The sequence below is a fragment of the Periplaneta americana genome, chromosome 5 (genome assembly GCF_040183065.1).
Source record: "Periplaneta americana isolate PAMFEO1 chromosome 5, P.americana_PAMFEO1_priV1, whole genome shotgun sequence".
NCBI classification, from domain to species: domain Eukaryota; kingdom Metazoa; phylum Arthropoda; class Insecta; order Blattodea; family Blattidae; genus Periplaneta; species Periplaneta americana.
In genome coordinates, this window is record NC_091121.1 from 45,552,511 (window position 1) to 45,578,038 (window position 25,528).

The window sequence follows — 25,528 nt, forward strand, 5'->3', positions numbered from 1 at the left end:
AATAATCAACAACAACAGGGAATATGCTAAATTAAATGAAACGATCACTTAAAATAACATTCGAAATAAATCTAATTTGTATCTTAAAACTAAGATCGAACTAAAACCCACGAGTATGATATGTTCATATCTGCACAAGTACCTTTCAACATTACACTCATTTCGCTGTCAACTCACTCACTGCACTGGAGCTACGACACATTTCACTGATTCTATCCTGATTTCACTAACACTTCAAAAACATTTCACTGTTCAAATACTTTGCACTGCCACTATAAACTATAAAGCTTCACTGACAGGAACACGTTTCACTTACACAGCACACTTCACTTACACGACATACTTCTTCACTGATACAACACACTTCACTGACACAACATAATTCTTCACTGATACAACACTTCAATAACAACATATCATTTATACCCTTTAAATACTGTGTATAATTACCGTCTATTAGTAAGGTCCTTAAGCCTATTTTTAATACATTTTTGGTTGTTGGTAAAGCCTTTAGTAAGTCTGCAGGTAAAGCATTCCAGTCCCTGATAGTACGATTGAGAAAAGAAAACTTTCCAGTGTCTGTCCTCTGCCTTCTTTCCCTCAATTTATATGAGTGGTCGTTCTTTGAAGAGTAATTTGGTGGCTGCAACCTATTTTTTATTTCTCTCCAGGCATGCTCACCTCTGTATGTTTTGAACAGTGCGCATAATCGAATTTGCGTTCTCCTGTCCGTGAGTGTGTCCCATTTTAATGGTGAATTTTCCCGACAACACTTGAGAGCCCGTTTTTTGAATCTTTTCCAGTGTCTTAATATGTCCTAATCAGTAAGGATCCCAACATGCAGCACCATATTCCATTACTGGACGTACTAGTGATTTATATGCAATCTCTTTGGATTTATCAGAACCTTTTCTTAGTACCCTCATCACAAAGTGTAACGCTTTCCATGCTTTTCCCGCTGTGTCTGTAACGTGTTCCCCCCAGCCAAGATTGCGGCTAAATGTTATTCCGACGTATTTACATTTGTTAACTTCCGGAATGGTTTCACCCCCTAACGTATACGATGCGACTATTTTATTTCTTTTCCTTGTAAAGCTGATGGCTTTGCTGTATAGAGAATTTATTTTCATTTTGTTGGCTATTGCCCAATCGTTTATTCTATTGAGGTTATTCTGGAGAAGAGTAGTATCTTCATAACTTTTTATTTCCCTGTATACCATACAATCATCCGCGAATAAGCGAACCCTAGACAAGATATTAACTGGCAGATCATTGACAAAAGCCAAGAATAGAAGAGGCCCCAAGACACTCCCCTGCGGGACCCCAGAAGTAATTTCAATTGGGTTCGATAATTCCTCCCCTACCCGTACTCTCTGAGTGCGACAAGTTAAAAATTCCTTGATCCACTGGAGCACTCTGAAGTCAATCCCTGTTGATTGTAGTTTAACCAACAATATATCGTGTGGGACTACATCGAATGTGCGTGAAAAGTCAATAATCACTGCATCTACTTGGTTACTGGAATCTATTCCGTCTTCTAAATCCTGACTTACAGTTACTAATTGACTCTCACACGAATAGCCCCCCCGAAATCCATGCTGACAGTTATGTAACCAATTTGAGTCACCCCAATGCTGCCTTAGATAAGCTGAAATCAAGTGTTCCATCTGTTTGCAAACCACAGAGGTGAGGCTGACCGGTCTGTAATTTTTTGTATTTGAGCGAGACCCTGACTTATAAATTGGCACCACTATTGCATCTTTCCAATCTCGCTGGACAGTACCATTGTTAATTGATATTTCAAATATACGCACTAGATAGGGAATCATGGCTTCCCCTCCCAATTTTAGTACGTCTCCGGTGATACCATCAGGTCCTACTGATTTATGAGTTTTCAATTTAGAGATCCTTCTCCTTCAGGGGCGTATTTTGCGGGCTACCGGGGCTACCGGTGGTAGCCCAAGGAAATTACAAAAGAAAAAGTTTATAATAATAACATAATGTAATAATTTTGTATTATTAGTTTTACCATAGTAATTAAAATTAAAGTAATTGTTAGATATATTTTGTGTAATAATAGGGTCAGCGGTAGCCCAAACTCTTTAACCAGTATACGCCTCTGTTCTCCTTATGTCCCTAGGCTTGATAGAAAACTGACCTGTATTGCACTCCTCCACTAATTAACTTATCCAAATCTTAGACATTTAGCAGTCAAACTGTAAAAAGTGATATGTAACATTACTTTAATATAATGCAGGTGAATTTTCTGTACTGTGTACACCAACAGGTAGTAACGTGATTTGTTTTTGTGCTGCAGAAAAATGGGGTGATGACTTTCCATCTCCAGAGGATTGGGACAATGAGGAGTACACGGGGTCTTTGGCAGACAGCAAGGTGTTCACTCCAAGTGGTGGTGCATTGGAACCAATAACAAATTCGGAGCCTCTGGTGGTGGAGTCGACAAACCCTGACATGTCGACATCGCTGACTGTTCAGAACTTGTCGAGCAGCGTGGCATCGAGCTCCAGTCAGATGTCACAGGGCCTGGACCTGCACCAGCCTCCTGGGCCTGATCCACTGTCACCAGTGAGTTGTAACTTCGTATTTAGGTTGAATGCTGAAAACAAGAATTGATTTCCTTACTCAATACATTCATCATTTGAAATTATTTTTGATTTTATAAGAGTTTTGTTACAAAATGTCATTACACCAGTGCTTGACAAATGTTTTCTTAGCTAGGAGCCAGTTCTCAACCTTATGAGAAGTTTAATTCCCTAATGTTCTCTTATTAAAGATCCTATTTTATGATGAATACACTTACTTACTTACAAATGGCTTTTAAGGAACCCGCAGGATCATAGCCACCCTCACATAAGCCCGCCATTACTCCCTATCCTGTTCAAGATTAATCCACTCTCTATCATCATATACCACCTCCCTCAAATCCATTTTAATATTATCCTCCCATCTACGTCTCTGCCTCCCCAAAGGTCTTTTTCCCTCCAGTCTCCCAACTAACATAATGTATGCATTTCTGGATTCACATAAAAATCTTAAATGTCAGTATAAAAATTTCCTTAATTTCTGTCTTATTTCACACAAAATACATAAATTGTGTGTTATTCACATTTAAAGAATATAACTTTTTGACTCTCGTGCTAGGTGCAATGAGGAACATAATAGATGAGCAGTTCGAGTATTTTTTAAGTCAAAGAATCCCACATTGTTCATGCTCTGAGCCGAAAGTTTTGGTTAATATGATGACGAGATATTTGCTTCACTTTTCTGTTTGAGTATTACAGTTTGTGCTGTGAAGAAATTAAAATTGTGGCCTCTTGTGAGCTGTGCTACATGTTTTGAAAAATTTTCGCCTGCTCAACAATTATGCCCCTCACTGTACATTGCAGTGTATTCCTACAAAGACTAGATGTCTGTATCATCAAGGAAATTACTTACAGTTTTCAATTGACACATGTTGTGTGTAGAGAAAATTTGTTAGGTCATAATATTGCATATATTATTTCATCGCATAATATTGCACTAAAACTTATATATAATATTTCTGAATAGCCTGTTTCCTAAAATAAATAACAAAAACACAATAAAAGTGTTCAGATGTGGTTGCACATAGGCAAAAAACTGAGTTAAGTGGATTAATGCCTAATCTACTGTTAGTGGATTAATGCCTAATCTACTGTTATTGCAAGTTATCTTGAACCTTACATCCCCTAAGTCTGTCTTTCGAACTGCTCGGTACGGCATGTACTCATCAATGTAATGGCACTGCAAGGATGCCCCTCCCTCGTGTAACGTGACTCTTTTCAGAAAACGTTGGTTCTTTTACTTCCCGGCTCTCTACTATAAAAGAACTTGGTTCAATACAGACGTCATCATCTCATGACACTCTGGTTTTGAGAGGAGAACATAGCTTCGTAGCAGGTTTTAATTAATCTGTAATGAGTAAGTATTTAATTTATTTAAATATAATCGTGTGTACACTCCTCCTCTCTCATCCGTGCTGGGGACCGGCAGTGGCGGAGTTACTACAGCTATTTCTATACATTATTTAGGCCTCCATGACTTGCACCTACGGCTGATATGTACATATTCTTATAACAATATTTTACAGGCTTATTATTTGAATTTACATTAATTTACAATTATACACAATCCATATCCCTATCATTGCTGCCATCATCATCGTCTTCATTGCTTGATCCAAAATTAATTATTATTCCGTCAATGGCATCATCCATTCGGAATTATCTTCTTAAATGCAGGTACTACTTTCTGAACAAGATAGAATTCTTCGATTGTATCCCAAATGACATGTTGATCAAAGTCGTCCACTTCAGCTTTACGCAAGTCCTAATTCTGGAATGAAATAGTATGTTTTGCAGAACTATAACAAAATAATAACTTACAACAGTAATTCATTATGTCGCTCACAGTACACACACTATTGTACATAACTATTACAGCAATAATTTCTAAACATTACATATCTATTCTTTCCCGGAGTAGTGTGAGGTTCATTCGTTTGTAATTAAATATTATTCTTAATTCACGGAACTAATACTTTTGCCAGAGTATTTAACCGCTCTCTCATATGCCTTATCAAGAGGTTCCAGCAAACATTTGTTTAATTTTTCCTCCTCGCAACACTTAATTATATTTGCGATAATTTCTCTTTCTCCGCGGTGGTGTGATTTCACCATAATTACTACCCTGTGGTTGCTGCTCCATGTTAACACAACTGGTACGCAATGAAGGAAATAGCTCTATGTTTTTTGACAATAGATTATGATGCGGAGCATGTGCAAACAACTCAGTTGGCTCCACCCACGTTACGCTCTTCCTTCCCTCTGTCCCCGCTCAGGAAGTTCAAGATAACTTGCAATAACAGTACTACATACTCTGTCACCACCTTATTACAGCTAAGAACAAATAAGTTTTTTTTTTTTTGAAATTATGTTTACAGTGCAGATGAGACACTGGACTTTAGTATTGTGTCTTGCCTAAGCATACTAGAAAAGTAATAAAGAATGTGAACTGTGAAGGACCGATTGACAGTCTTCGACTGTGTATATATGTGTAGTGAAAAAAGGCAATACAATAACAATAGCCGATTTTTAAAGTGCTGATTGCATATTATTGGCTTGTTGTTTTATATTGAAAATTGTTATAGTTTGCATTCCTTCTGTGTATAGTGTTAACTCGGTGATGTAGTATCTGGCTGCTATTTTATCTAATTTTTATAAAGCCTTCTGTGAGTTTTTCTTAATGTTAGTTGATAATAATTTTTACTTTTTCATGATTTTATGCAGCCACAAGTAAGTAATGCATAGAGAGAAATATTGTGGTCTAATAACTCAGCCTTGAAATTTGATAGAAATATACTTTTCCACCATTCCTTTGTTGAAGGAATGGTTTTTGAAATATGTCTTCACTTGTCCATCCATCCATTCGGCTGTTATTTTGTGAATGTACATGTTTTTCTTCTTATACTGTTAGATGGACTTTATTCATATTCAATATGGAAATGTCAGTTACAGCAAAACCTGGTTTTGATGTTCCTGTTTTTAAGGATTGCTTGAAATGATTTTGTCTTCGTTTATAGTGAGGGTCACATAAGTACAGTTCCTAAACAGCAAATATTGCCGTCTTGTCAGTGTTGCCAACTGTTACCAGATATCACACGATCCTACGTACTACATTCGAAACTAAGTTGGCAAAAGAAAATTCGACCTGGAAATTAGGAAGTCACCACAATCCACTAGCATATGTAGTAATGGGGGAAAAATGGTTAGGTTTCACCCTTAGGGTATGAAGTAAGCTGACCCGGACTATACACATGTTCCACACTGGTTGCAGAGCCCAGTTCCTGTTATGTTTGGACCACTGACTACAGTCCAATCTGAGTACCTGAGCCAGCTAATGCAAGCAACAGAGAACCTTAAGTCTGCTGTGGGGATAGGCACCAGTAGCTCTGCCGCTGCTGTAGCTGTGTCGTATGGAAATGTCAGTTACAGCAAAACCTGGTTTTGATGTTCCTGTTTTTAAGGATTGCTTGAAATGATTTTGTCTTCATTTATAGTGAGGGTCACATAAGTACAGTTCCTAAACAGCAAATATTGCCGTCTTGTCAGTGTTGCCAACTGTTACCAGATATCACACGATCCTACGTACTAAATGACTTATTTACCTACCATACTTTATGTTGAAAGGTTATTCTAAATAATTCAATAATTTGTAACATATTTTCATAGGCAAGCTATACGGGAAAGGGATGAACATGTTAAGTATTTTGTCTGGCAATACAAAAGTAATTGATTTCACTAAAGAATTGACTCAAGAGACCTGACTGAAAAATGTATTTTGTTTGACCACATGAAATTATTAGTACTAACTTCGAAAACTTGCCTGACTGTAGTCTAGAATTATAACCACGACGCAACACATAAAATAACTATTATATATTAATATTAATACTGATATTAATTAATAGCATGTTCAAATTTCATTAGCTTCCAGTAACCGGCTCAGAAATCTAGTACAATTTTAATTTCATGGAACTCCAGTACCGACAAATATTGTCGATATTTATCTCAGCTGCCAACATACCAGTTACAAAATCACTACCATTTGTAGTATTTGTCAGTATCGAAATTCGAAACTAAGTTGGCAAAAGAAAATTCAACTTGCAAACTAGAAAATCACCACAATCCACTAGCATATGTAGTAATGGGGGAAAAATGGTTAGGTATCACCCTTAGGGTATGAAGTAAGCTGACCCGGACTATACACATGTTCCACGCTGGTTGCAGAGCCCAGTTCCTGTTATGGTTGGACCACTGACTACAGTCCAATCTGAGTACCTGAGCCAGCTAACGCAAGCAACGGAGAACCTTAAGTCTGCTGTGGGGATAGGCACCAGTAGCTCTGCCGCTGCTGTAGCAGCAGCATCAGCCGTGTCGTATGGCACATCCAGCAACAGCTATCCAGTCACATCATCGACAGCATACCAGCCGCCCAGTCCGCCAACTGGGTTCACATCCACTTCCGGTGAGACATGTCTGGATGGTATCAAGTCTGCATGTTGGTCTAGTATGCGAAGTGCATACTAATTAATGGAAGTTTGTTTGCTTGTTTCAGCATCGTTTTCCACTTCAAATTATGTCGGATCTGCAAACAGTTACAGTAACCAAATGCAAGAACAGAATTTGGAATCTTCGTCAGTAACGTCCCAGTGTCCAACCCAGACCATGCCATCTAGACCCAAAACTCAAAGGCCAAGGGTACCTCCTCCTTCAAAAGTGAGTTCATAGTATCTGATAATGTGCACCAGAATTTTAATTGGGAGAAAAATAGTGCTCCCACATGGATTAATTTTATTTACCAAGCTTCTCTTAATGATACATTTGTTTACACTAATTTCGAGCACTGGTTTTCAGTTTATGAATTGAGGAAGCAGAATATTTTTTTTGCGGGGGGGGGGGATGATGGAGTGTAGTCTAGAAGGTAATAAATACAATACTGATATAGAGGTATAACAAAAAAAAGACACTGGAATTTCTCACCCAAATTGTCTAAAAGATTTTGAAGGCAGTATATTTAATTCAGTATTTCGAGTAGGTCAACTTCATCAGTTACTACAGTCACTTGCAAAACTTCCAACTGATCTATTACCACATTTTGTGCATAAAAAGTAATTCGGAGAAAATTAATAAATCAATTATTTGAAAATGCTTAGGCAATTATCACCAGTAACCAGTCCAAACATAGCTGCAACAAATTTCTAAGTAGATCAGAAATGAATTTTAAATCTTGCAAGGAATGCTTCCATCTTGAATTTTGATTTTCAACTATTAAATTATGGTGATAGTTGAAATATTTTTTTTTGTAATCTGCTTTACAGAATTTCAGGAGAATTGTATTTTATTTTTATTTTGAATTTGTTTTATTGTATAATGCAATAGATTTCTTGAAGTTTTATGAAATATAATTGAAGTTATAGTCTGGATTGCAGCATTACAAGTCCAGTAAAGAAAATGTGATTACATTAAATTTATGTTGTTGTTGATCAGTCACCTGTCTCAAGACAGGTCTGGACCCCACAAGTGACACCAACAAGGAATCACTCGTGAGGCAACTAGGCCAGAAGATAATGGGCTAGGGTGGCCAGTTCCTTTCCTCCTCCATTGTATATATTGCCAATTAGCTACATATTACAGTAATCATACATACGAGTAAGCATACAAACAATTATTCTTCCTCTGACGCATATCATCAAGTGAGATTTCAATCAATCTTCTTAATGTATCCAGCTGTTTGCTGATAACATAAAGTCCACTATAGTCCACTGTAGTCTATTCAGTTGTTGTTTTTCACAGAAATGAGGGGTATTTTGATCGGTGTTCATTATAGATGCCTGTTGCTAGTAGCCAGAGTTGGGTGTAGTCAATATATACTGCAGGGCTGTGTCTTCTGCAACTGGTACTAATGATTTTAATTTGCTTTTTTTGTGGTTTATGGATGGACAGTATAGAAGAATGTGTTCCAGATCTTCATCATGATTATTACACCACAGACAAGTAGGATTATCAGAAATGTGAAATCGGTGTAGGTACAATTGAGTGACAATGTGACCTGTTCTGGCTCTTGTTAAAAATGTTTGAACATATCTGGGCAAGTTTTTGTACATTTCCAGGTCATTTGGTTTCTTTTGTACAGACTGTAAAATTTTTCCTTTGTCATAAGAGACCCAATTGTTGATCCATAGGTTTATAAAATGAGACTTTACTGAAGCAGAAGCAATGGATAGAGATAATCAAGTGAGATTTACTCCCTAAACAAATTTTGGAGTGATGTGTAAATGGATTCAACTTTGCTGTTGAAATTTGTTATATATTTTCAGCATTTATGTAGATCTATAGAATATGCTCCAGCACCTGTATGATCCAATAATGGTGAAAGTAATTGAACAGTAGAAAATCGTAAAGAGAAAATACAGTATTGAAGTACGAAGCTTGGAACCTGGGCTCTGAAGTATAATGTCTACATCGGTAATTCACAAAAATCCGACAATAGCATTTTAAGAGAAAATGGGTAGACATGTATGCCAACGATCTTCAAACCCCACAGTTTGGTTTGGGTTTCATTTAGATGTTTTCCTTTATCTTCATAAGAGAACAACTGACAAAGTCAGTTAAGATTTTTGTACAATTGTGCAGAGGTAGCTCTTTTTTTTAAATTAGTACAAATTGTGAATATTGCCCAACCTTCCCATTTCTTTCTCGAAAGTAAATCTCTCGCTCTCTCTTTCTCCCTCTCTCTCCCCTCCCCTTTTTTCTCATGAACTTCTGATCTATGTAACACTTGGAACGTGTACGGGGATTTCTTGCTAAGAAATTAGACCTGTCTCTACTCACTATAGCCAAGAGAATGAACTATAAGCATTAAAAGACAGTTTGGTAATTCTTAATTCTTCCGATTAACTGTACCACCAGAGGCACAACTTTTTTTCTTTTTGGGCTTGCATTTTGCTGCGAGGTCTAGGACGAATTTCTAGTATTATGTCCTAAATGTTAACATACGTATGTAGAATAACAATTATTAAATATATAGTCCATTGCCCTAATAATTTCTCCTGGATCTCTTGCAGAAATGGTACACTTAATTGGGAGTATTGCCAAAAAGTGGTTTAAGGTATTGAAGTTCATTTGCAAGGACTTAATGAGATATTTGGCTCTGAGGACAGTACTTTCTTTTGCCAGGAAGAAAAGAATATGTCCCTCTTAAACAATGGACTGTCATTGGTTTGCTGTTTGGCAGTAGAGGTTCAATTACAAAATTCACTTGGAATTATCTTAAGGAACTTCACATCCCTTTTAATTATGTAATGTCTATTCTTGTAAATATTATCAAGGATTCTCTTCAAATATTACATCATCATCATCTATATTTCAATTAATCCACTTATATTATTTGCCTTCAACAATTAACTTTATTTTTTTTTTTTTATATTTCAAATCACATTATATTGTAAATGTTTATTGTATTCAGGACCCTTGTGGTCACTCAAATTCTTTGAGCTGATGTCTTTAATGAATAAATAAATATACAGGATATTTTATTCCATCTGTTGAATTCCTCTTGAAGAGTCCACAGCAAGAATGATGGATGTCACTTTCTTGTTGAAAATGAACCAAGGCTGTCAATGCATAGCTTAAGACATATAGAATGTACATAGAGAGTTATATGGCATTGACACTGATAGTCATTGTCCAGTAATGATCGGAAAATCACAGTTAAGCTTTGAGCGCTAAGCATTTCAAACTTTCAATTGCTTCTCCTGCAAAATGTATTCCAAATGACATCCATAATTCTTGCAGTGGACTCTTCACTTGTAAAGCTTGTAAATTTATTTCACAACGTTTAAAGAAGTGTCTGGTAATAGAACTTTTAATATATAACTTCTCTGTTTGTTACAGATCCCATCGAGTGCTGTGGAGATGCCTGGAGATGCGATAAACAGTAGTATTGGATACCTAGATGTGCAGTTCGGAGGTCTTGAGTTCGGAAGTGAAACAAGTTCTTTCGAAACAAGTTCAGAACAGTCAAAGTATCCAAGTAATGTGTCAGGATCTGTGCTGGACTCGATCCCATCTCCTAGAACCAGTACCAACCTCGACCTGAGTGGATCAAATCAGACGTCTGTGTTGGATGCATATTCGGGATCTTCCACTCAGAAGGCAAATCAACCCAGCATTGCTTCAGCGTTGACTCAAAATCAGAAGGTCTGCAGAACGTACATCTATAAGTGCAATGTGTGTGTAGTCTGCTCCAAACTTTCCATCTGCCTTTTGCACATGGTCTGTTGAGAGTTTGCATCCAGAGTGAGGTCTGTGTCTGGCTAATTGAGAATATTATCTACATTCGTTGTGCATGCATGCGATATTGATGAGAAATTTCGAGATTATAATGTCTCGTGCATACACAACTAGCTGATTTGTTGAGAGTTTCCATCCAGGATGAGTAGTATCCTGGACAACTGCATTGTTCACACTGGGAAAGCATTCGTCAGAAAGCAAATTTATTGTGCATGCATATGAGAGCATTGGAAAGTTTCACGTAGACAATACATGCAATTAAAAAAATATGTTTACTAAAGATTTTATTAATTTGGTCCTACAGAATAATACCTGTTATAGTGACAATATTTGAGGAGAAAAATTCGCTCCGACGCCGGGGATCGAACCTGGGTCCTTGGTTCTACGTAGCAAGTGCTCTGACCACTGAGCTATGCTGAATTCAATCCACAGCACCGGATCGAACTCTCCTCCTACAGTGTTATTTCCCTTTTTGTGCCTGACTCCAAGTTACTCAGCTGAGTGTGCTCCTTGTATAATGGCAGTTGACTTGAATATGTTGTTGTTTTCTAATGCCAGGCGTTTGACAATAAAGTCATTTGACCTCTTGCACTCCAATATTTTTCAAAGATATTATCATGACCAGCCACTGAAGCACAGATTTTGAGGTGTTCCGAATCCATTTCTTGGTTTGAGTTGCACAATGGGCAGTTAGGGGACTGATATATTCCAATTCTATACAGGTGTTTGGCCAAACAATTATGGCCTGTTGCCAATCTGAATGCAGCTACAGACGATTTTCGTGGTACATCAGGAATTAACTGTGGATTTTGATGCAGAGAGTTCCATTTTTTCCCTTGGGATTGAGTTATCAAATTTTGTTTGAAGTCTAAGTATGTAGATTTAATAAATCTCTTCACAGAGTAATACGTAGATTTAGTAACAGGTCTGTAAGTAGCAGTGCTGCCCTTCTTTGCTAAAGCATCCGCATTCTCATTTCCCAGGATTCCACAATGGGATGGTATCCATTGGAATACAATTCTTTTATTGAGTGATAATAATTGAGGGAGCATTTTAGTTATTTCTGCTGTTTAAGATGAAGGTGTGTGTTTAGAGACGATTGATAGAATAGCTGCTTTGGAGTCTGACAATATAACTGCATTCCTAAATTTATTGATGTGGCATAGAAGATTCCTGAGACATTCATTTGAATATAAATGTCAATGTATATGCCCAACTTGGAGTCAGGCCACAAAAAGGGAAATAACACTGTAGGAGGAGAGTTCGATCCGGTGCTGTAGATTCAATTTGGCATAGCTCAGTGGTCAGAGTGCTTGGTATGTAGAACCAAGGACCCGGGTTTGTTCCCCGGCGCCGGAGCGAATTTTTCTCCTCAAATATTAATAGTAAAAAAAGATGACTTATTAATATGGCATCATGGTTTAAATGGCAAAACACGGAAATAAGCAAATTTGTTTTTATACATTTTTAGTAGAATGGTTGAAAGCAGAGGTAAGGAACTATTAGTTAAGGAACCTTGACTGCTTTTTCTGTGCTAGGCTTAAAGAATCTTCGTATAAAATCAACAAATCTACCTTTATTTTAATAATATCGGTGTTAATGATGTTAACAAGAGTAAGGTAGACCCATGCAGAGGTTTTACACTCAACAGTTCCCTACGTGACAAACTTATGATTTAGAGAAAGAAGTAACATTATGTACAGCAGTAACAGACGTGGCAATATTTATTTGTAAAAGACACAAATGCGTACCTTCCCTTGCACTACTTCAAGAGAAAAACAAAAACTTCCTTAATACTGGTTATTATTGAAATCTATGAGTTATTATTATTATTATTATTATTATTATTATTATTATTATTATTATTATTATTATAAACGAAGAATGTTTAATCCTGGCACAGAGAGTAACTTGTTCTTTTGACAGCAAATGGTTAGATGCAGCAAGCTGCTTTCATTATATACATTTTACAGTTGCGGATCTAAGATTAGGTTAAAGGTGAAAAATTACGAAAATGAAACAACAGTGAAAGCCCATTATGGGATTTCAAGATGCACTACTAAGTTGTTGTTATAACAAATTTTCGTTATATTCAAATGTTAACGTTTTTACCACTGACTTAACGAACTCTACATATATTAGGCGTGATCAAAGTTTGTTATTTGTGCCCAGTTTATATTGCGTAGGAAAGAAATTTTAGAACTCTATTAAAATACTTGTGATCACACATTCCTATGCTGTGATGAAGTCCACGCAAAATAAGTTCTTTTAATCTTCTACATAAAAAAATATAGTACATAATTTAATTTAGGTGTTCTCGGCATATATACTTTGAATAAATGAGCATAAATACCTGCTGCCAACAGGGAACACTTATTAAGTGAAAGAAGGAAATATGTTTATCAGAACTGCTATTGTAATCCCAAATAGCCAGATTTATTTGCAACAATGAACAAAAATGCGCGTAACTTATTTATGGAGATGACTTTCAATGCTCCTAAAATCATGGCATTTCTGTTACTTATAGTAATAAAAATTCTACTCTGTGTTTTTCTGTTAATTGGGATACCGTAAAAAAACAAGCCGAAAGTAAGAAATAACCTTGTAAAACTTTTGAGAAAAAATACATCTTTGCATTAATAAAAAAAATTGACAGAATAGTATCGATGGTTCAGAACAATACTGTTATAACTACCACTATTGGCACTGCTAGTTAGGATAGTATTGCTCTGACCCGTCAATATATTTTTCTCACTTCTTTTTAAAAATAAGAAAATAAAAACTAAATGATAATGAACATATTTACAAAAATACAGTTTGATTACAGTTAATTTGTGAGTAATAATTCTAGAATAAATCTTATGTGATGTATTCAGTAATAGTTACAATTCTTTCAGTCATTCTTCTTACTGTTTGCCATTTTTATACAGATGTACTGATATCGATTATAAATTGTTGACATAGGTACTTGCAAGATGGAGCAATAGTAATTTGCAATCTAACCTCTCACTGGGAAAGAAGCAACTTTTGACAGCTCTGTAACATATGTTTTTGAACTTCCATTTGCTCCCTTAATTCTTCAAGCAATAGGAACTGGCTACATCACTCGCCTTTTTGGTGCCATACACGAAGTGGACATATATATATATATATATATATATATATATATATATATATATATATATGAAGGGTACATGGGAAAAACGAACAATGTCACAATTCCTTTAAGGGTGATATCATTATCTATAGTCGTGTCGCTGTTATTTCCGGTGTGACTCTTCCCCTTGGCTTACGTCTTAGGAAGTGAAGGCTCTATAAAATCTAGGTAGGTAGTATCGTTCGCCATTTTTGTTCTTTCATTGCCGAGCTACCAGATGAGGAATCTATTTGCTTCACCGTTAAACATTATCATGTCGTAGCTCCTATTGATAATAAATCAAACACACTGTAATTGAGCAAATAATTGAGCGGCAAATAACGTCCTCGTATGAAAGAAACGCCAATGAAAGAGCCAAAATGGCGGGCGATTATATTAAGTATTTATCGAGCCTTAGGAAATTCATTACATCATCAATAGCGAATGACAAGATGCACACGCTTAAATGTAGCTGACCTGTAACGTGATTGGCTGCCGGAAATAAGAGCGACGGGACTATAATTCTCTGTATTACTACAAACTTTAGTGTTATTTTTACCAAAAGTGGTAAAGGAGAATTAAAACCACGGATACACTAATCACTTCCTTCATTTCAAGTAGAAACACCAATAAATTTTGCAGTAATATACTGAAATAGATCATTATCTCACCCTTAATGGAGATGTGACATCATTCGTTTTTCCCTTGTACCCTTCATATATATTCGCTAATGTCCTTCCATGCTTATCTGCCTGCCCTCCAGCTGACTGCCATGAGGTGACGGAGGGGGAATTCTGTTTAGTTGCAACATCACACTTTGTCTCTATACATTCCACGTGCTTTACTAAAAACATCAGAAGTTACATCTTTCTCAGGACTACTTTAGCTCCATCCATTTCTCGTTAGTGTTACATTTACTTTGCTTCTTAAACTGTGTGTTTAGTATAGAATTCAGTTAGATAAAAACTCATACATATCACCATATATAACGTTTCTGCTGATTTTGAAGTGAGAACTTGTTGTAATGTAATAATATATTGGTGTCTTGGCAGTTGTCGGGAGCTGATACGATGCTGTCAACTTCTGAACATAAAGTCAGCCAGCCCTCCTTCTCGCAGAACAGGAGCTCCAACTCAACAGGGCTGGACATGGACAAGACTGAAGTGGGCCTGTCTTACTCCACCCCAAACACTGTGCCGTACCAGTCCTCATACCAGAGTCAGAAGTCCACTGGCACAGGGTACCAGCAGGCGTCCAGCTACACGTCATCTAACTACTCTTCCACACAGGTAGGTACAGGTACCTTGAGGAGTTGTAGAAATTCATCGTTCTTTCTCCCCCTCCCTTTCCCCCCTATCATACACGTCATCTAACTACTCTTCCACACAGGTAGGTACAGGTATCTTGAAGACTTGTAGAAATTCATCGTTTTTTCTCCCCCTCCCTTTCCCACCTATCAATCTTCTTCTTCCTTTGAAGATGAATATTCACTCTCTGCCCATCTTCTAGGAGATCTTCCTCTCTTCCTATCTAAGAGTCTATCTTCCTTGGCTCTTCTCATCGTGCAATCTGCCTCCCTTGTTGCTACCAGTAATTTTTTGTCTTCAATAAATTTAGTGATTTCTTGAATTTCATTATTTGCTGTAATTTCTGTATTCTGTCAAACAGTTTTTTCCCTTGAATAGTCCGTAAAATTTTAATCTCATAGGTGCTCAGTTATTGTTTAGTTTTCACTGTATTAGTTCTGGTTTCTGCTGCATATCCCAAAATAGGCCTAACTGCTTTGTAAATTATTACTTCACTTTTGACACTCAAATATTTGTTGCACCAAAAGATATCTTTCATTCATCCTGATATTTGTGCTATCTTGCCAGTTGTATTAATTTCCATATTGTATTTTTTAGCAGCTGTGTTCAAGTGATGCAGTAATATTTGTAAGCCACCCTGTGTTTTTGAAAGAATGATATCATCTGCATAAGACATCATATGAAATTTTATGTTTCCCTTTTGGTATCCTAAGTATTGTGGCAGTTCTTCAGTTATTTTGTACCTTACAAGATTGAAGAGAGATAGACTTAAGTCAGACTATCCAATACTATTAGTTATTGTTCTTTGATGGTTTTGTTATACTTTTATCTTTATTATGGGTTTGCAGTCTGAATTTATTGTTGTAATTGATTGAATTAGTTGGTTAGATGCTCCTTTCTCTTGCAGTGTTTGCACAACATCTATTAATTTTATCCAGTCGAAAGCCTTCTTTAACTCCATTTCAAGGCACTATTCCTTCCAGTGCATCCTTCAGTAAGCAGTTTCTTTTTAGCCTTTTGTTATCATTCCTTAGAAATCGGTATGTTAAAACGAGATTTTACTGCATAATAATTTTGGTAAACAAAATTACGTCTTTATTTGGAATTCAAAACTAAAAATTATGATGAATTAATCCTAATGTTTTTTTTTTTTTCTTTCCACAAGGTGAAAGATAAATTAAATTAGCTGTCCATCATGTTCAAAGTTCCTTTCTTCGGATATATTAATCTTGATGTGCAGAATTATTTATATTTTTGTTGCGAATGTCTTCAAATCTGTGGTTCCATGGCGAAAGGTGATATATCAATTTTTGGCGAAAATGAGATTTTGTGATATGTTGTGCATCCCGATGGTTTCTTTATTGTAGTAAAAGGCGACATGCAGATCTCTGTTATTTTTCCCTTTAACCCATGTTATGAAACATAATATTATGATTTTATACAGTTGCTCACTCCTGAAAAAATGCAAGAAATAGCTACATTTTTTTCTTGTCAAATATATATTTTTTTTTAATCCAATCCCACCAGGTTGTCTTTTCGACATTTCTGGTCTTCTCTCCTGGCCGTGGTTTAGTTGTAACCCACTTCTGAGGTTGGGGCGCCTGGAAGGCGGAGTTACATTACCCTGATGATGTGATAGGATGATTATGATTATGTGGTGCCAAGAGAGGTCTTAAATCTAAACTTAACCTAAATTCCAGACCATGGACGAACACAGGAATAATCCCCTTTAAGGAAAAATTCCTGTGCTCTAACCGGGAATCGAACCCGGGACCTCATGAGCTATAGCCAGAAGCTCTGACCACTAGACCATGAGGCTGGTCTTCTTGTCAAATATAAGACTATGTTTTATGAGTTTAAAAATTGGTAATTTATCAGCCACTGGAAAAAGAATATGCAAGTCAGCTGATGGTAACGTAAGCAAGTGTATGACACTAGAAACCAGCTGAGGAGTTGTGCTGTGTTTGTTGCAGGTCACTTCATCGACTACAGTGTATCCGACGAATCAGTCGCAGATGAGCTACACGTCGAGTGGTACAGGTTCCAGCTACAGCAGCCAGCCTACAGCACCGAGTTCGTACCCTAGCAGTTCATACTCGCAGGCCTCTGTGGCAGGTGTGACATACCAGACAGGCCCAACCTCCTACCCTTCCATTAGCCAGTCAGCCAACTCCTTCCCTAGCGCTACTCCGTCGTACCAGAGTACAGGCCAGTCGGTATATGGGGGCTCCACACTGGGGGGCTCGGCGAGCTATGCCACATCCACGGGCACAGGCCAGTACCAGAACAACTATGGAGGCAGTGTGGCAACCACAGCGCAGAACCACACCAAACTGAGCTCGGCACTCAACACTGGAACCAAAGAAGCGCAGGTGACGGTCACACTTAATGTGTAGCATAGTTCTGTGGTTTCGTTAAAATTTTGTAAAATGTTGTGATAATCTTGACAAATTTTGTTAATTGAATTCGGTTTTATGTTGTCTTTCTCATATATACAAAAATGTCAGTTTGTTGTTGAGCTCTACGATATAATTGTCATATTTTACGCTATTTTTAATTCCTTTGGATTAGATCGATTGAGACATTGTTTGAAATAATACAGAATTGGATAACATTTCGACCAGTTTATTTCTCATTTTAAGATTTGGCATAATTTTAAAGGAAAGAGCAGTGATAGTCAACCAGAAGTTCTTTTGTTTGGACTGTTTCCGATATGTAAAAATTTCTGAAGAGCATGATAGTTCAAAGGTTCTGTCTTCGTTATCAGACAAAAGGACTGTTGCATCCAGTTGTCCTCATTGAATGACTGACTTTTAGAAACTATTTGAAGTTCGTTATTGTTAAATACTAGTGGCAACTATGAAAGGAAAATTAGTGATATGGTGTATAAACAAGAGTAATCCAGTAATTTCTTTGATACCTGTCACTAATATTTAATGATAAACATTCTTTAAAGTTAGTTTCAAATCAATTAGAACAACCAGTTGTAATGGATATAACAGAATTTCCTACCTTGTCCAGTGATGAACCTAGATCTAGTCTGGCACGTTTCTTATCATGTTGCTTTATTTTTCTATGAAGACTCGTTGGATTTTTTATGTTACATTACAATTAGAAGTGGATGAAAATCTGTTGACTGCCATGATCTAGTCCTGATGAAGTGTTACATATTTGGATACATTATAAACTTGGCTATGCAGTCCAGTCTTTGTAAATTGAGACAAGTTGAAAACTGAAAACTGCTGGAAGTGACGATGTATATATAAACTTTGGATTGCATGTCTAGAGTCGAGAAATACAGAAGAACCGTAGTCTGGAAATGAAATGTAAGTTATTGAATAAAATTAAAGTCAGGTTTTTTATTGGAAAATACCATAAAATTAATTAGATCCTTCTTCATGTAGTGGTTAGCTGGCCTGACTATGAACCGAGAGGTCCTAGGTTCAATTCTCGGCTTTATCCAATAAATTTTTCAAGGGTACAAGATATAGAGCAGGGTCCATACAGTTTTATGATCAGAAAATATGGGAGTCGCAACAAGTGGCAAACTCCTATCAAAGAAAAGCCAATTAATAACATCTTTGGGGATTGAAAGCACTGACCATGTAGCAGTTACGACATAGTTGCAAGCTGTCTCGAACTGTGGGCAGATCAATCTTGAGTTATACTTCATTTGGGTGATGTAGTAGTGTGTTGTGTTGTACACTGATTAGTTATTTGCTGAGTCATCGAAGATACATTCTAAAGATGTATATGAAGTGCAAGAAATTGTGTAGTAGAAAAGGCAAAAATTTAGAGTAAATTTTCTAACGGCCTAAAGTAAAGTAAAGAGATGGGTAAGTACCAAATTAATAAATACATTTATTTAATTAATGTGTAGCAGGCTTTAACTTTATGGATGGGAATGTAGGGGGATGCTGGTGAAATGATGTGACACTGTAAGTTCACGGAAGGATGTGCTGGCTGCTGCAGGAGGGTTGCCAACTTATGAACCAATAATTTTAAAAGATTCACACTGTATTAAATTTGTCTTTTATCACTCTTTTATATTAGTTAAAAGCATAGTCATCATTGTGAACCACTGCATACCTTCGAGCAGAAATAATGAAGTAGCACATTTCATATTAAATGTATGAACTTTTGATCTTCGAAGTCCTGCAGGAATACAACTAAATGTGCCACTAATGTTGACAAATGAAAAATACTGCACTGTAAAGATTAACAATAGCCTATACTATGACTTCTTTAAATGCCTGACCAGAACAATCGTTGATAATCTGATAGCTACCACACAGTACCTTACTGTAATGGTTGTATTGGCAAACCTGTAGCTACTAGTGAAATTAATGATATACACTGTAGTTTACCATGCTCTCTGTATGTAATGATAATGCTTGTGTAATGAGCCTGAGGATCAAGTGCTCAAAGTTACTCAGCATTTTCCTGGAAGAGTTAAGAAAGACCTCCAAAGAAACTCCAATCAGGTAATTTGTCCCAACAGGATTCGATCCAGGGCCTGCGAGTTTCGCATTCAGGCATGCTGACCACTACGCCATGTGGTAGACAGTTTTCGTCTATTGATATCTAATGAACTGATAGGGAAAGTACAGACCATACAAAAATATTCGTGCAAATGTAAACTGCAATAATTTCTTTGTCACCCAACAGAAAATAGACACCAACCATATACTGGTATTACTCTATACTGTTTTTGATAAAAAAAAAACTGCAGTGAATATAAATGCACTACATTGGACAACTAGGCAACAAATGGTTTCATCCTACAACATAGTTTATTAGAAGAAGGCAATTTATTTGTCGGCTAATTTTTTTTTCATTGCTTACTTCGTACATAGTTGCAAGACATTTTCCTTGTAGCAGATCTATTTTAATTGTATAAATAGGATTTTGAAAGTTCGTTTGAATTTTTTTTGTCATATTTGAAATGTGTTATTATTTCTGTTTTTCTTGCAGTACGATACTACCACAACTTCAAGTTCGAACCTGAGCAGCACAAATGTGACGACGACAAACAGCGGTCTTTCAGCCAATGTGAATGCATCTCCTGCACTTGGTCTTGTGAGCAGTAGTCAGACTGTGAACACAACCTCTACCAAAGTCACAAGTTCCACAGGCAAGTACGGGAGTTAAAATTAGCTTCGGATTGACGTTTTCTGGAGGAAACAGCATTGTGAAGTTCATATTATCATTCCTTAATAACTCGACTGTTCAGTTCATTTCCACTTCCTGCTATGAGAGTCATCATAATATGCTGTCTCCATGGTTGAGTGGTGCCGTGATCATCCTATAAGGTTAATGGAAGAAGGTATATTGAAGATTCAGTAAAATCCTGTTAAGTTGAGATCAGAGACCCCATATACCAATGTTAAATTAATCACCAGTAAGTACCTTTATGTCAGAAAGTATATCTGTATCTCTGTAAAATGTTACTGCTGATTCTTTATTATCTCGAGCGCTGAGCTCTTGTTTAGAAAGCGTACTTCGTAAAAATACATAGTAAGTTATGATTTCCTTTGTAACCAAGTACTTTTTAAGAAAAATGAAATTACATTAATATTTATGTACAGTTGTCAAAAAAAAAAGTGGCGGCACTCCTTTACAGCGAATATTTTCTAAGTCCACTTCGGGTCACGGCGATGTTACATGATGCATGTGCTTTTAGAAACAGTTCCAGAACTATGAAATCATTCCATATCTGCGCCTCGTAGACCAGCGGTAGAGAGCTCGCTTAATGATTTAAAGGTTGTGAGTTCGGGCCTTGTTCAAGTTTTCATTTTATTTTTTAATTGTTCTTTAGCGATATAAATACTGCATTATTCAAATTATAATTTATATTCTGTTATCGTTCTTTATCGATATGAATAATATTCAAGTTATTTATATTTTATCGTTCCTTTAGTGATATATATAATATTCAAGTTATAAGTTGTTATATTCTGTTATCGTTCTTAAGCGACGTGAATAATATTCAAATTATCATTTGTATTCTGTTATCATTCATTAGCGATATAAATAATATTCAAATTATCATTTGTATTCCGTTATCGTTCATTAGCGATATAAATAATATTCAAATTATCATTTGTATTCTGTTATCGTTCATTAACGATATAAATAATATTCAAATTATCATTTGTATTCTGTTACGACACAGTCATGGCATAATACATTCATGAACCTGATGTTAATTACTAAAACAGTCATAAAAGAAACAGAAACAATTATATTTTCTCTCTTTCCTAAAAAAAACATAAAAAGCATTAGATTGTATTCGAACGCACGACCTTATGAATACTTGCCCGAAACGCTACCATTACGCTACAGATTAACACGCAAAAACTTTCATTCTGACTGTAGATATCAGGCCACGTGGTCCAACAACATGTAACATCACCTGTCTCCGAATTGTAGCGGAGATACCCGAAGGGAACTTTGTGTCTAGAGAGCGGCCACTTTTTCTTTTGACAACTGTACAACAAAATTTTTATCCAAATGACCTGAAACTAAAGCTGAGCAATCAGTGTGATGCTGTAGATAAACTGTAAAAATGTCACGTTTCTAGCTGTGTTATCTGAGAAAAAGGTACATGTGTTGTTAATTTCAATTCCCAAGAAAATAAGCAAGTGTAAACATTAGAAAATCTTATATTTTCAAAAATAAAGAATATTAAACTTGTTTTTAAAATTCACAACAAAGTCAGTCATTACAGTCTTCAACAGTGTAGGCAACTTATGGAACAAACATTCAGCTATAATACACGGCAAATCAGTTCACAACCTTTTTCACCAAATTGTTTCAGAGATATTTATATTTTTATGTAATGTAATACTGTGGGGTGAGAAAGTAGTTTGATACATGAAACATATTATGTAATTAAAAGTTAGATTTTTTTCAATGAATTATGTACCAAATTATGCAGAAAATTCCAAATAATTATTTAGGACAAACCAAATTATTTATTTATTTAAAATTTGACTTCTGATCTCACCTTACGCCAGAGCCTGTTAGAACAGCTATTGTTTAATCTGGACAGACATATGAAGAAATAGAATTTGATACAAAAATCTGTAAAACAAATTATGCCATTCCTGTAAGCCAAGGCTTAAGTTTTTGCATATTGTAATTATTATTTCTAGGGTAGAAAAGACTTCAAAATGTAAAATTATGTATAAATTCAGTTCGATAATTTTCACTTTTGCTGCTTCAGTGAATGACATAGCTCCATCTACACTGACCAATGTATGGTAGAACATTTTGTATGACAGTCATGTTGAACTCGAGAGAAAAGAAACTTATCTGAAGAGGGTGATCTTGCTAGCATTACCACCTTCATCTCACTCAGATGCTAGATAACCATAGCAGTTGTTAAAGCATCATAAAATAACCAATTAAAAAAAAAGATGGTGAGAAATCGATACAGTAGAAGAGATAAAGGACTGGCTTGACAATGATAATCATCCAGTTTGTGATAATGAAGAAGAAGAAGAAAGCTTGGGTGGTACAGTAAAACTTCATTTATCCATTTCTATTGGAGGCTTTGGCTGCTGAAGGGTAACAGGATGATTATTACGGTTATGTTAAAAAATTTTCCTCTCATTTTTTCCACATTTGATGCCTGTTATTTCCAGCAAGATTTGTTGTATTTTTATGTTGATATTCAAAATTATTACTCATTCAGCAGTAACTTCGGCATTTCCAGCATTTAACATAATATGTATTTTATGCTTTCAGGGAAGAGTGGTGTAGTTCCAAATATACCACCAGGTGTTCCTCCCATGCTAGGCACCCACCAGTATATTATGAGCCAAGGAGGGCTTCCCTATTTCCAGCAGCCTGTATACAGCTATGAGGATCTTCAACTCCTTCAGCAGAGGATACCACATATGGTAAAGTGGCTAACATATAGATCGTTCAATTTTAAAAAAAGGAGCCATCAGATACAGCTACAGCATATGTTGGAAATGACGTCCCTCTGTTTCACCACAACAATTGATTGTTGCTTGGTTACTAATTATGACGTTTGCATATGACATAGGATTATATTATATTACTTACTTATTTACAAATGGCTTTTATGGAACCCGGAGGTTCATTGCCGCCCTCACATAAGCCTGCCATCGGTCCCTATCCTGAGCAAGATCAATCCATTCTCCATCATCATATCCCACCTCCCTCAAATCCATTTTAATATTATCCTCCAATCTACGTCTCTGCCTCCCTAAAGATCTTTTTCCCCTCCGGCCTCTCAACTAACACTCTATATGCATTTCTGGATTTGCCCATATGTGCTACATGCCCTGCCCATCTCAAATGTCTGGATTTAATATTCCTAATTATGTCAGGTGAAGAATACAATGCGTTCAGTTCTATGTTGTGTAATTTTCTCCATTCTGTCACTTCATCCCTCTTAGCCCCAAATATTTTCCTAAGCACCTTATTCTAGGATTATATTATATTACTACTACAAATACTACAAACACAGTATACACATAATTATGTTATGTAGCCTTCAATGTGTGCTCCTCTTTTAAATTGAATGCATTGTACTTACAACTTAACATACTGACACAATAAAATCTGTTTTCAGCTGATTCTTATAAATAGTGTCTGGATGATCAGTAGAGATCTGCTTGGACCAACATTTTAAAGCCCATTCACCTCTGAACCTGAACATGATCGGAGCCTGAGATTGTTATTAAATGAGTCCATCTGAAATTTCAGAGCATCCAAAGAAGCTCAGTGAGGACTAAAATTAAGATATCAATAATGTTAATTTCTTTGCGTCATAGTAACACAGCTGAAGTAAAAATACCCTTAAGCTGGGAAACAAGCATTTCAAAGAAATGAGTAAAAAATATATCAGGCTTTCATTTCAAAACTTCCCAGTCTAAATAACTTTTTATTTCAATTTAATTTAATTTAAACAAAAACACGTCAATTAAGATATTGAGGGGGAAGTTTAAAACAGGTGTTAATTGCATTTTAGGTTTCACTGCCTCACCCTTTTATCTCACTTTGAAATTTCAAATGGCACCCCTATATTTTGATAGAATAGAACCTCGATTTACCGTCATTCGCAGGATTGGAGTCTTGACGAATAATTGAAAAGACAGTTAAGCAAGAAAAGGAAAATTTTTCACAAAAAAAATAAATAACTTTTTTTTTCTTCCAAATTTGATGTATGTTTTAAAAATCTACTACCATATATAATCTACAGTACAAAAAGTCTGTTAATTTTTTTTGTTTAAACACACCACATGCTCTTTCGGCTATCATGTCTTCTAAACGGTAATAGCTGAGTAGCTTCTGCTTCAGTCTGCTGTTCAAACCAGTCAAGACACTTGGAAAGCATGGATGATGGTTTTTGTAGGTTCTCCGGCCTCCTGTTCACTTTCATAGTTTTCTTCAGGATCATTTTGGCCCAACACTTGCTGAATGAATTTGTCGTCACTTACGAAATGAAAACCTGTGTTAAGTTTGTCCATGTTCATCCATTCAGCCACATCATTAATTTTAATGTTTTCTCCTGTGGTAGAGCCTCGACAGGTGTGGCATGGAGAGAGGCCTGCTAAACTGCCATCTGTTGCTGAGTAGATAAACTAACGCCATTTTCTAATAAAAATGCTGTAAAAAATGATAAGAATTTGGGGAACCTTGGAGACCTGCCGGCCTGACGGTTAAGCGAGAAAGACAGTGAATCGGAAGATGGCTAATTGATTCTACTGTACTTAAATTTGAAAGAGTATTCAATGTCCATACATGTCATTCATTTGTTCTCACATCTTTTGTTTTCTATCGTCTCGTAGCAACCTAATTGTTGTTATTGTGTTGGTTATAGGATGAAAAAACAGTTCATTTAGGGTAATTTCCTAAATTTAATTAAAGTTACTTAATTAAATATTCAAAATGTGCTCCATTGTTGGCTAGACATTAATACAACCTATTTCGGAACTCCTCCACATAGCACTGCCATAGTATCAAAACCAAACGTAAATAACGCAAATCCAAACTTCGTCTTTTATTATCCTCTGTTCTGTTTAAAATTTTTAAGGAGTAGATTATAAATTATGATATACATCCTTAATATTTCTTGATATTAGTTCTGTTACTACCTGAAATAACCTGTAATCAACAATAGTTTTTGTAGTTTTATTTTCTTCAGTTTTAATCAA

General features: G+C 36.1%; 1 protein-coding gene across 2 annotated transcripts in view; it reads left to right on the top strand.

Annotated features, from left to right (window-relative positions):
• Window positions 1–25,528, top strand: part of lig (ubiquitin-associated protein-like lingerer) — a 64,718-nt gene that overhangs the window by 19,244 nt on the left and 19,946 nt on the right. For both annotated transcript variants that reach the window (XM_069825568.1, XM_069825569.1), the window contains exons 6-13: window positions 2,318–2,586; window positions 6,828–7,065; window positions 7,156–7,316; window positions 10,494–10,799; window positions 15,081–15,317; window positions 17,309–17,707; window positions 20,310–20,469; window positions 23,088–23,242. In XM_069825568.1, the coding sequence (XP_069681669.1) occupies window positions 2,318–2,586; window positions 6,828–7,065; window positions 7,156–7,316; window positions 10,494–10,799; window positions 15,081–15,317; window positions 17,309–17,707; window positions 20,310–20,469; window positions 23,088–23,242 (1,925 nt within the window). The remainder of the gene's footprint in view (window positions 1–2,317; window positions 2,587–6,827; window positions 7,066–7,155; window positions 7,317–10,493; window positions 10,800–15,080; window positions 15,318–17,308; window positions 17,708–20,309; window positions 20,470–23,087; window positions 23,243–25,528) is intronic.